The 13,140-nt window shown below is 39.0% G+C and overlaps 1 protein-coding gene across 2 annotated transcripts in view; it reads left to right on the top strand.

Moving 5' to 3' along the window:
* LOC128836010 (signal recognition particle 54 kDa protein) overlaps positions 1 to 13,140 on the top strand; it is a 73,627-nt gene that overhangs the window by 47,261 nt on the left and 13,226 nt on the right. Inside the window, exon 2 of one of the 2 annotated variants that reach the window (XM_054025998.1) lies at positions 6,697 to 6,876. The exons of the other annotated variant lie outside the window; for it this stretch is intronic. Coding sequence (XP_053881973.1) covers positions 6,697 to 6,876 — 180 coding nt within the window. The remainder of the gene's footprint in view (positions 1 to 6,696; positions 6,877 to 13,140) is intronic. 2 annotated transcript variants of the gene reach the window in all.

Consider the following 13,140-nt stretch of genomic DNA (forward strand, 5'->3'; position numbering starts at 1 on the left):
TCTTGTATGTTGCCCATATAGATTGCTAGCTCTTCATGTCAGAGATCTTGTCTTCCTGTCTCTAAAGGGCCTAGTATGTTCTTTCTGTTGTGAAAATGTGTCTAAAACTTACAGATCTATGCAGTCCCATTAAGTGTATGGAAACTCATCTCCTTGCTGGCATCTTCTCTATAGGTACACCTCTACCCCGATATAACACTGTCCTCGGGAGCCAAAAAAAATCTTACTGCGTTATAGGTGAAACCGCGTTATATCGAACTTGCTTTGATCCGCCGGAGTGCGCAGCCTCGGTCCCCCGGAGCACTGCTTTACCACGTTATATTAAATTCATGTTATATCGGGTCACGTTATATCGGGGTAGAAGTGTAGTTGGGCTGTTAAATTCAGTTTGTTGAGAAATAAAAGCAGCGTGAAATTCTTTCCACTGGAATTCTGTTTGGTGGCATGTGTGTTGGAAGATGTCTGTTTAACAGTTAATTCTGATGGTACCCTAAAGTTCACCTTTCTATCTTTCTTTTATGTGCTGTGACTTACTTATTTCAGAATGATTTAGAATTACATTGTGTGTCAGTTTGATCTTGAGACTTGCCTGCTTTTCCAAATCTTTGCAGTTCATTTTCAAAAAATTTTGATCTTTGAAGACCATATTATTGGGTGAGTTTGAATGACTTGGAAACATAATTTAAAAAGGTGATGTTAGATTAGTTCTGCTATCTTTAGCTGTGGTCTTGTGGGAGAAGCAAGGGTACAACATTTGAGATGTAAAAAATGTTTACTAAGTAGAACAGGGAAGTTTTAACATCTATTTGGGGGGAAAAAGTAAGAATAATAATGTAGATAATACACTTAACTATCTGGATTTGTTTTAATATTTTTGATATCTGTATAAAAGGGAATTAGTTTAATCCAGAGTGGATAAAAATAGATTATTAAAACATTTTTTATTTAAATTGGACTCTTAAATTTAAAATTAAATATACCGTATATACTCGATCATAAGTCGGTTCGTTTATAAGCCAATCTCCCCCACCCCCCAAAATGGCTAAATAAAATTGGAAAATGTTTGACCCATTCATAAACTGACCCTATAATTCACAGGTTGGCAAACTTTGGCTCCCGGGCCATCAGGATAAGCCACTGGCGGGCTGAGACGGTTTGTTTACCTTGAGCATCCGCAGGCATGGTTTACCTAAGTAAACAAAGTGTCCCGGCGCGCCAGCTACTTATCCTGACGGGCTGGGACAGCAACTAGTGGGGAAATTTTTCGGGGGGGAGAAGCTGGGGATCAGGGAAGTAACCCCTGTGACCACCCCCCACATGACCACACCCCTAGCCTGGGACCTCCACACTTTCTACTTGGCGGGCGGGGCTGAGCGGCGCAGGCGCAGCCTGCCAGCACCGGAGCTGCAGCTGGTTCCGAGGCTGTTGGGAGAGCAGCATGGCCAGAAGCGGAGAGACTCTGGCCCCGCCTCTTCCCTTCTGGCTCTGCTGCCTCTCCTTTTCCCCCTCTGTTGGGGGGAGAGGCTGTGTCCCACCTCTCCCTCTCTATACCTGTTCATAAGCCGACCCCCTTCTCTGATGCTTCCCTTTTGTACAAAAAAAATTCAGTTTATGAATGAGTATATACAGTAGGTTGTGGTTGTTGGTGTTTGTTTTTTTTTTTTTTTTTATTAAATAAGCCTATTTTAAAATTTGAAATTGACAATTTATTTTAAGGCCTAAACTTATTTAATGTAAATGATTTCAATAGATAAAAAAAAATTAAGCAGTAATGTTTTCTGCCAAGTTTTAAAGAGAATCAAACCACTGAGTGTGTTGAGGTCACTGGATGAGCACCTGGAACCAGAGTTTGTTGATGTGCTAAACCAGTGTTTGACAGCAATAGCCTGTTCTGTAGGTGCAGAGAGAATATTATCTTCATTTCAGCTTATTCAACCAGTTCAGTTCAGTGACTAGCTCATTGATACTTAAAGCCTGGTCTATACTAGAAAATGAAATTGGCTTAACTACGTTGCTCAGAGGAGTGAAAAATCCACACCCCTGACCAATGTAGTTAAGCTGACCTAACCCCCAGTGTAGACAGTGTTAGATTGACGGAAGAATTCTTCAGTTGACCTAGCTTTGTGGTCCCCAATCTTTTTGTGGCCAATAGCACATTCATGTTTTCAGAAGAGTGTGGCGGGCACCAACAATTTTTCAAGGCTTATTTTGTATTTGTACATTAAATAATATGAAAAACATCATATTTAATATTACATAATATATGAATCCATAAGAGAGAAAAGGTAATTTTACATGTAAAAAGGCATTAATTAAATTATCCATCAATTACTCTTTCACCTTACCATGTGAATTTGCTTTTTTATCTGCCTGTAAAAAAAATTAAGGAGTTTTTACAAAATAAATATCATAAACAGTTTACATCTTATTTATTTAAAAAAAGTAAAACATTGTTGAACTGCTGGTCCAAATATATTTTTTATTCTTACTTTAACATAGATAGCCAGTTATGGCTAATTAAAAAATATTCTTTGTATTGTTACTTTGTATCTGGATTTCAATAAACAAATATGAAAAAACGTTAACACAAGTTAATCATACGCACTCATCAGCACTTAATGGAAAATAGGTATCATTAATTCACGTGGTTTTTCTAATAAAGTCAGTGTGATTTTTGGCACTGCATTTCTTCAGCCAATCTTTCGTAGTTGGGAGAGTAGGATGATATTCCAGTTCATAAGCAATCGTCAAGATGGGCATCTGTAAGCTGAGATCTGTATTTTGATTTTATAATGTTCATTGTTGAAAACAGAACTTCACATAGATAAGAGGAACCGAAATAAGATTTTATTTTGTATGCTACATTTTTTAAGGCAGGAAACTTTTTTCGGTTAACCAGATTCCAAAAGTTTTCATCTGTTGCACAGGATTTTAGAACAATATCATTTTGAAGGTCTAAAATCTCCAGTTCCACGTCTTCTGTTCTTACTTGAATGAGACTCGCAATTGATGTAGCCATTTCTGTTACCTCTATTTGGCAAGTAAAAGGATTCACAAGAAAGGCAACTATAGCTCAATGATGGTGAACTGTTGAAATCTCTTTTCAAATTGTTCCAGAAGTATTTGAATGTGGATAACAAATGGTGATGGGTTAAAATCACTGTCACATATCATTTTCTTCATACTTGGGAAATGTACGAGAGACTACTTCTTCATATGTGACATCCACAAGATCAGTTTTGCTTTAAATGATTTTACAGAACCTATCATTTGAGCCACATGTTTGTCTTTTCCCTGGATTTCCCAAGATTTAAAATGTTCAATTTGTCAGTGATGTCGGCAAGAAAAGCCAAGTCCATTAACCAGCTGGAGTCTTCTAGTTGCTCGAAGTTCTGATTTGTGGAGTTCAGAAATTCTTTGATCTCTTCAATTAGGCTTAAAAAACGTGCAAGAACTTTACCTTTGTTCAGCCATCGTACTTCTGTGTGCAAGATAAGATCAGATTGTTTATTATCAACATCTTCCAACAGGACCTTAAAAAATCGGTGTTGCAAAGGTTTCACTCAAATAGAGTTAATTATTTTAATAACAACATTCATGACGTGTTGAAAAGAAAGAACTTTGACGCACAAAGCTTCTTGGTGGATAATGCAATGAAAAGACATAAAGTTCGGAAAGGATTCATTCTTCTTGCAGAGTGCAATGAATCCATTGGCACTGCCCATCATTGCTGGTGCCCCATCAGTGGTGATCGCAGACAGCTTGTGTAGTGGCATATTAATGGATGATGCGTATGATTTGAATAAATGATAGATGTCCTGACCCTTTGTTCACCCTTTCATAGGCAATACTTTTAGTAACTCTTCTTTTACGGTGAAGTCACTAAATACCATCCTCACTATAATTGCCAACTGCACTGTATCCGATATATCTGTCGACTCATTGAACTGCAGTGAAAACCAGTCACATATTTCCAAGTCCTCCTTTAGCTGAATTTGCATGTTGCTTGAAATTGCATATATCCTCCTCGTAACTGTTTCTGATAACTGCAAGTCTTCTATTGCTGACAAAATCTCACGCTTGTTAGGTAATCCTTGAAACAGGCAATCAGCACCAGTCAAAAATGCTTCCTTCAACAATTCACCATCTTGAAAGGGTTTTTTCTTCTTTGCAAGCAGATAAGCAATTTTAAAGGAAGCAGTAGTAGCACTTTTAGACTTTACCACTTGTCTAGTGAAAACAGATTGCTGGACAGATAGGTTTGATTTGAGTTGATTAATTTTCTTCTTTCTCAACTCAGATTTAAGTGGATGGCTAATGTCAAAAGAGCCGTGATTAGTTTGGAAATGGCATTCAACATTGTTTTTTGGCACTGCAACAGTACCACCGCAGAATTAGCAAACACATTTCCCTTTATTTTCAATAAAACAACAGGATTCTTCCCAATCTGCGTTGAAATAATACGTACATTGTCTTTTATTGAACCACTCATTTTGGGGCAAAATGTTAAAAAATAATAAATCACAAGTAAACGGCAGTATCAGTGCAGCGGAAGAATACTCGCATACAGGGCCAGTTCCAAGCACAAGAGGAGCGAGCACGTGCCTGGGGCGGCACATGCTACGGGGCGGCATTCCGTCCATTCTTGGGATGGCAGAGTCCGAGCGGGTTTTTGTTTTTCTTCCTGCTTCGGCAGTTTGGGCTATTTTATTTATTTATTTTATTTATTTGCGCTTTGGCAGTTCGGGCGGCGGCAGTCCGAGCCGCTGCCTTTTTTTTTTTTTTTTTTTTGGCACTTCTGGGCAGCGTAGGGAGAAACAATCTTGCACCTGCAGCCCTGGAGTTCTCTGTCCCCGGCAGGCACGAGGCTGTGGCTTCTCTCCCCTGCTGGGCACTACTTTTTACACCGTATCACTAGGCGGGCGCACATAAATGCCCCGGCGGGCGCCATGGTACCCATGGGCACTGCGTTGGGGACCACTGACCTAACTACTGCCTCCTGGGGAGGTGGATTGCCTATGCTGATGGGAGAACCCCTCCCATCTGCGTAGGTAGTGTCTACACTGAAGCGCTACAGCAGCACAGCTGCAGCAGCATTTCAAGTGTAGATGAGCCCTAAGATACCAATTGGGAGTTTTTGAAAAAGCTGAAAAGCTCGTTTTCCTCTTCCAATATATGAATGAAAATTAAGTATGAGAGGATGTGATATACTGTTTCTATAATTTGGAAGGACATGGCGAGATCAGAAACAGTCAGTTCAATTCACTATCTACAGCTAATACTTCCTAGTTTAATAAATCAGTTGATTCTTAAATGCAAAACATGTTTTGATAACCTTCTTTTCTAGTGTACAGCACATTTAATGTAGTTTTATTTAATAATAATACAAAAATTAAAATGCTGTTTTGAGCTCTTTTAATTGCACATATTGCAGATGATGCACTTATTTACTAGACTATTTTCAAACATAATAAAAATGTAAAAAATAAGAAATGAAAATTAATTGAAATTGAGCTGTATAATTAAATAACTGTATAGGCACAGTGTATCCCTCCTGGTTAGAAAAAGAATAAGCCGCAGATTTAGTGTAAAGTCTAGTTACAAATCAACATGTTTTTATAGTTACCAACCAGTGAGAATCAACTATTTTCTTTAGGAAAAGAACTAACAAGTACAAATACAAAACATGATTAAAATCAAGGTTGTATGGTTGCTGATTTAGGTCATGATGACAATCTGTTATTTAAATAGTTTTGATTTAAATCACTCTATCCTGATTTAATCTCTTACAACAGCATTTTTCAAAGCATGGGTTGTGACCCCTCCTTGGGGTAGGCCTGAAGGACTAAACTGTGTGTGTGTGTATGTATGTATGTATGTATGTATGTATTTGGGGAGGGAGAGAGAGCATGGACAGGCCTTTCAGTTGTTTTTCAGTGTCTCAACTTTAATTTTTTTAAAGTTACTCTCTAGCTCTCATGGTTTTGAAGAAAGAAGAACAGGAGTACTTGTGGCACCTTAGAGACTAACAAATTTATTAGAGCATAAGCTTTCGTGGACTACAGCCCACTTCTCTAAGGTGCCACAAGTACTCCTGTTCTTCTTTTTGTGGATACAGACTAACACGGCTGTTACTCTGAAACTTGTCATGGTTTTGAAGGATACCTTGAAAACATGAATTGAGTGTTATGAGAGAGCTGTCTGCCTGAATTTGCAAAGAGCTTGAAACAGTTAAGAAATCTGACCTCTGTTCATTTCAATGAGTGTTAACTCAGATGCCAATGATGATATTTTAAATGTCAACATTAACTATTCCATTGTTCACCAAAGCATGTAAAGAAAAGAAAGGATGTGCCGTGTAGTGAAGATCTATACAATATAACTTCAGTGACTGGCTCATTTTGGGTAGACCTCTAATAACAAAAGGCAGGGTTGAAGTGAATGTGATTAATTTAGTTTTCTTGAAATAGGGAGCTCAGCTTGCATAAGTTTGGGAAATGCTACCTTACAGCTGCATCACTTAAAAAACTCCACTTCAATCTTCAGAAAAGCTCTCAATGATCTCTGTTACTTCTAGTAAGGTACTTTAGATTGGCTGACAGATATTTTGTGATATTTGTGAGAACCAAACCTCCAGTTTCACTGCTTATCCTGCAGAAGCTTGTGTTTTTGAGACCATTATTTTCTTTGTTACAGCTGCACTCAAATGGCGATAGAGGCTTTGAGAATGTGGAACTGGGGATCATAGGAAAAAACAAGAAAATTCCAAGAAGGGTCATTCACTTTGCAAGTGGAGAAACCATGGAAGAATATAGCACAGATGAAGAGGAAGATCCGGTGCAAGAAAAAAAAGACCTCTTGCCTTCTATTGATCCTGTAGGTTTGTTACAGATAATTCTTTATTTTATTTGCCATTTACTGGAAAAGTGATAACCACTTTTTGCACTTGGAAGAAACATAAATAATTATTGAATTCAAATCTGACTTCTATTTTATTTTAGCTAGTTACAGTTAAGAATGTAAATAGGGTTTAAAAATAGTGACCATGTAACCTATTAAAAGTCTATCGGTTAAATGGTTAACCATTGAGGAGTTCACATAGGCGGGGAACTAGGGATGCAGGGGTGCTGCAGCCGCCCCACGTTTACATGGTGAGCAACTCCGTATAATAAAAGGGAGCAGTAAAGAACTTGCAAAAGTTAAATAAAATAAAAAATTTAAGTGTTTCAGAAAATACCAAAAATATATTTTAAAGTATGTTGTTAGACTACATCAAGTTCAACATCTACATTTTATTTCAACTATCCATATTTTCCTGATCATGTTGTGTTGGAAGGGTAGAACACTGTCTTTAATACTTTGTCTTGAATAAGTTCACTGTGGTGTCTGTAACCCAGGAAGTATAGGTATGGGGGAGGAGATGCTTGCTTATCTCACTTCATTGGAGTGTGTGCTACCATGCTCTAGCCACTAAGTGATGGCACATTAGAGGAACTAACCACACAATCATACCACTGTGTCAATACACCCATCACATCTTAAAGAAATGTGACTCCAATGGAGAGCTTTACTGGTGGGGCACCCACAAGGAGGATCATGGCTTTTGGTATGGATAGTCTGCTTGTTTCTTCCTGAAGAAGTATTGTTGCCATGGGATTTGGTTAATTAGAGGGTAGCTGTGGGAAGGGGCTGTAGATCACATTTGTCTTTTCCATGGGCTTTGAGTTAAACTAGGTGGGAAAGAGAGAAATTGAGGATATGAGAGACGCCAGGTTGAAGATCTGGAACTTCAGCAAAGGGGAAGAGGGTATGTGGGGAACAGAAATTGGGACAAATGCAAATTACAAGGGAAACTGTGGAGTTAATCCATAGTGGATTTGTAGCTTTGAGCTCTCTATTATTGGGCTGAAGCTTGTCTTCATTTGGGAAAGAGAAACATGAATATTGGCTGGAGTGAACATAGGATGGGATAAGCAACAAAAACATGTAAAGCGTGCAACTTATTAAAAATGACAGTATATTAAGTAAAAATGCTTTAAGTTTCTATTCACATGTTTAAGTAAAGGGCTGTTCTTAAGCTTGCTCATATCCCATTTCTTTAAGGAATCTGTGGGGAGGACAGCATGAGTCACTCTGTACTGGCTAAGGAGGTCACAAATTTATGCCTGTATTCAAGTATTATTGAGTCAAAGTTATCCCCAACCACTCAAAATGTATCCAGGTCTTCTCCAATGCAAATCTCTCATTTAAATGTTCCAAACTATCTGCAATCAGCAGAAGGCCAGGCCAGGATGAGTGATGGGACATTGTATGCAAGGTTAGGAGTACAGGTGAACTGCCTTCCCCTACATAAAGTACAAAAAGATGGTTTTCTTTTCAGTCCACTCCAGAAAGCCACTTCTTAGCACATGATCCAAAGCCCATTGAAGTCAGTGAAAAGAGTTTCACTGAATTTAATGGGCTTTGGATAAAGCCTTTAAGAAAAGTGCAGTGGCCAGTTCTTGTATTCCTTTGAATAGCACTCTCCCATCTGTGCTGTGCTGAGGGAAGGCACTGGAGAGTTAGCTGTAGTGAGGGCAGAGGCTATGTCTACACTAGAAACTTCAAAGTGTTGCTGCGGGAGCGCTCCCGCAGCAGCGCTTTGAAGTGTGAGTGTAGTCATGCGCAAGTGCTGGGAGGGAGCTCCTGGTAATCCATCTCCACGAGGGGAATAGCTGTGAGCGCTGGGAGCTTGTCCACACTAGCGCTTTAAAGTGCTCAAACTTGCTGCACTCAGGGTGTGTGTGTGTGTGTGTGTGTGTGTGTGTGTGTGTGTGTGTGTGTGTGTGTGTGTGTGATTTTTCGCACCCCTGAGCCAGCAAGTTAGAGTGCTATAAAATGTAAGTGTGCACAAGCCCAGAGACACACCACTCTACAAACTGGCACATTTTCAAAGTACATTCAAAGATGCATGATAGATGGAAATAGTATGAGTTGTTCCTCTTCTTGCTTCCTGGTTACAAATTTGTGTACACTAAGGAACATGAAGTGTGCCAAAGTTGAGATTGGTTCTCTCCCTCCCCCCCCCCCCCCCAATTACTATGTAATCCTTAGTTTTTTATTAACTTTTTGAATTAAAATAATTCTATGGCTTGTGGAGCACTATATGCTTTATTGTTCACTCCTTTTTTTTCTTTTATGGAAGAAGCTTCATTATAACAACTTCAATTAAGGTAAACTAGATGAAGGGTTGCTATTATCTGCAGTATGTTTTATGTATCCCAAATGAGTTGAGGACCCACTAGCCAAGCTGAGCTGTGATGTTTTGGTAAACAGCTGCTTTAAAAATGTTTTGTATTGTAGGATTTCTATACGCACAAATAAATAGTCAGTTTGCTGGGACCAGCATGTCTACAACTCATTATCCCAGTTGGGATACAAAAAAACTATGTTGCAAATAATAGCAGCTTCTGGTCCAATTTACCTTATGGTACATTTAGTACTTTGGAAATTCTACATCATAAAATTTTGGAGCCCAGCTGGTGTTGGCATCTTTACAGCTCCTCTATTGAGTTGAGGGAAACATTTTTTTTATGTTGCAGAGAAATTATAATTAAGCCAAAACACTTACTGAATGTTTTAGAACTAAACTGAAAATGACCACGTTCCCTTAGCTGACAAGCTTTAAGCTTAGATTTTCAAAGATTATTTGAAAAAATAGCCAGGTCTGAGGAAAAGAAACCGTATCAACCCAGTCTATCTAATTACCCTTTCCTACTCAAAACCCAGAACCAGTACTCCACCCTCATCTGACTTATCGGCCATCTTTGACACCATCTACCATCCTCTTTTCCTTGAAATATTGTCTTCTCTTGGCTTCTCTGACTCTGTTTTCTCTGGGTTCTTCTACCTCTCTAATTGCTCCTTCAGCTTGTTGTTTCCAGAGGATCCTCCTCATTTCCCCCCTCCCACTTAGTGTGGGTTCCACAGGACTCTCTCCTTGGTTCCCTTTTCTACTCCCTCTGCACCTTATCTCTGCATCATTTCATGAGTAAATTCAACTGCCACCTCTATGCTGATGACTTCCAGGCCTGCCGCCTTCTGTCCAAACTAAAATCTCTGCCTGTATCTGGCTTCTCTTCAGTGATGTCTAATCAGAAGGTCATGCTCAACATGGCTAAACCAGAGCTCTGAGTCTTCCCTCAAGCCTTCCCTGCTACTTTATTTCTCGATCACTGTGGACTTGCACCTCTCTAGGTCCTCATATCCAGACTGTCTAAATCTTGCTGATTTTTTTTCTGCATAACATCTCTAAGATATGGCATTTTCTATCCATCTACATAGCTAAAACTTTTATCCAGGCTCACTTCATCTCACGTCTTGTTTTACTACATCGTCCTTTTCTCTGGCCTTGACAAATGCAATCTTGCTCTACCCATTCCGAAAGCTTCTGCAAAGATCATTTTCCTAACTCATTGCTTTGACCATGATGCCTCTGTTTTGTATCCCTCCACTAGCTTTCCCTTCTGTATGCATCAAACATAAGCTGGCTTGTTTTTATTTTCAAGGCCCTTTGTGATGTTTCCTATCCTACCTGTTAACTCTCATTCACTATCAAAATGTCAACTCTCGCCTCCAATTGGCTCATGGTGCTAGCCTCCATCACCCATTTGTTAAATTTTCAAACAAGCACCTTTGTTCGTTATCTCATGCTGCTGCTTATGCTTGGGAGGAGCTCCCCATAGAATCTGCAAAACTACCTCATTATCCTCCTCCAAAAATGTCCTTAATTTTTGTTTGTTTGTTTTTGTTTCATACAAAAGACTTAAGTGGTTAGGTGGCTGATGTGCTCAGACCACTGTCTATCTTACTGACCAATATTGTCTCATTGTTTCCTTGTACTTCCTCATCTGTTTGCCTGTCTCTTGTTTGTATCTCGATTACAAGCTGTTTAGAGCAGGGACATTCTTTTTGTTCCGTATTTGTACAGCACCTAGCACAGTGGGGTCCTAGTCCAGCATTAGGGTTCCCAGGTGCTATTACAATACAAATCGTACATAAATAAGTAATCTGTGAGTTGGTCAGACAATAAAGTAAAAGCAAAGCCAAGGCCATGCACTTTATAAATATATCAGAGGGATAAATATCAGGGAGGGAGAGGAATTATTTAAGCTTAGTACCAATGTGGACACAAGAACAAATGGATATAAACTGGACACTAGGAAGCTTAGACTTGAAATTAGACGAAGGTTGCTAACCATTAGAGGAGTGAAGTTCTGGAACAGCCTTCCAAGTGGAGTAGTGAGGGCAAAAGACATCTGGCTTCAAGACTAAGCTTGATAAGTTTATGGAGGGGATGGTATGATGGGATAGCCTAATTTTGGCAATTAATTGACCTTTGATTATTAGCAGGTAATTAAGCCCAATGGTCTGTAATAGGATGTTAAATGGGGTGGGATCTGAGTTGCTACAGAGAATTCTTTCCTGGGTGCTGGCTGGTGAGTCTTGCCCATATGCTCAGGGTTTAACTGACCGCCATATTTGGGGTCGGGAAGGAATTTTCCTCCAGGGAAGATTGGCAGAGGCCCTGGAGGTTTTTTGCCTTCCTCTGCAGCATGGAGCACGGGTCACTTGCTGGAGGATTCTCTGCATCTTGAGGTCTTTAAATCACGATTTGAGGACTTCAGTAACAGACATAGGTTAGGGGTTTTGTTACAGGAGTGGGTGGGTGAGATTCTGTGGCCTGCGTTGTGCAGGAGGTCAGACTAGATGATCATAATGGTCCCTTCTGACCTTACGTCTATGAGTCTATAAGAGGAAGCCAAAAATGAACTACCCCAAAATAATCATTGGTCTTAAAGATTTTTCAGTTCATGTGAGTGGGGTGGGGAACCTGCACTGTCTAAGTCCTTTACCACAATCTTCAAGGACTTTGTTCAACTAAAACATTTTACGTTGTAAACCTAGTAACACTGAAATTCTCTTGAAATGTATCAACAAAAATACAATTCACTCCCCATCCTTAGCAACAATGTGTGTTGAGTCTTTCTTAGCTTTGGCTAAATGATGTTAGGCTTTTTTGAAATTTAAAGTCGTTAGTCCATTACAGTGTGTAGTTACACTAGATTTGTTGTTCCTATTGTCATGACAGGTAGTTTGCTGCCATGTTCTCTCTCCAAAATAATCTAAATGTGTGGGGTTATCTTTTTTAAAATAATAGGTGGGTCCACAATGTGTAGAGTTCTTATTAAATGTCCTTTTGAGTCTTTTAGATACTAGGGCTAATATTTCTTCTAGTGAGTGAGCTTCTTTACTACAATTCAACTTCCTTAGGAATAGAACTGTATACTGCTCTAGCTGAATCTTCCTTAAGATGTTTGTAAATTTTAATTGCACCTTCCTTCTCTGTCTGAATTTAGTTAGAGAGGGTATGTGTGTGTATTTAATGTTGCAAATCTTATTTAATTTCTGTCTGTTAAGCACTAATACCATCTTCTAATGCAAATTTGATAAATTCCATTAGAAGAACGTAGTACTTTTCCACCCCCATTCTCCCAATCAAAGTATTGAGATTTCTTTGAGCATAGGGGATTGAAATGCACTGTCTGGATGCTTGTTAATAAGGCTTATTTTTAAGTGCCATTTTTTCCAGTTTTACTCAATACATTTAAAGACTCTTCACAGAGTAAGAGTTATATATATTGAGCTATTCTGTGGTAATTCTGTTCATCTAACTCTGAAGGGTCTCTATTAGCCACTTGCAAACTAGCTAATCTCTACATCTTAATTTGTATTGCTTTTGGGAAATTTTGGCACCTTTGGAAAATCCTATCCATGTAAACTGACTGAGCAAGTAAGAAGAAAGGAAAGCAGGATTATTCCCTGTGTGTGTTTCCTTGTTCCTAGTATTTCACAGTGAAACACATCTTTTTCTTTTCCTGTTGAATTAGCACAGAATAACTTCTCTTTTGTCTTTCTCCCTCCTTTGAGACAGTTGAAGGAACACTTTACCTTTTGGATTATGGGACACAATGTTTCATATTGACTAGTTATGCTGGTTGTATTAAGGGCACGATTTGTAATTGAAGCAGGGATATCTGTGATAAATAACTGTTTTTCCTAGAATCTTCTTAAAACTTTCCATAGAGGTGGTCCTGACTT

The sequence above is a fragment of the Malaclemys terrapin genome, chromosome 4 (assembly GCF_027887155.1).
Source record: "Malaclemys terrapin pileata isolate rMalTer1 chromosome 4, rMalTer1.hap1, whole genome shotgun sequence".
Classification (NCBI taxonomy): Eukaryota; Metazoa; Chordata; order Testudines; family Emydidae; genus Malaclemys; species Malaclemys terrapin.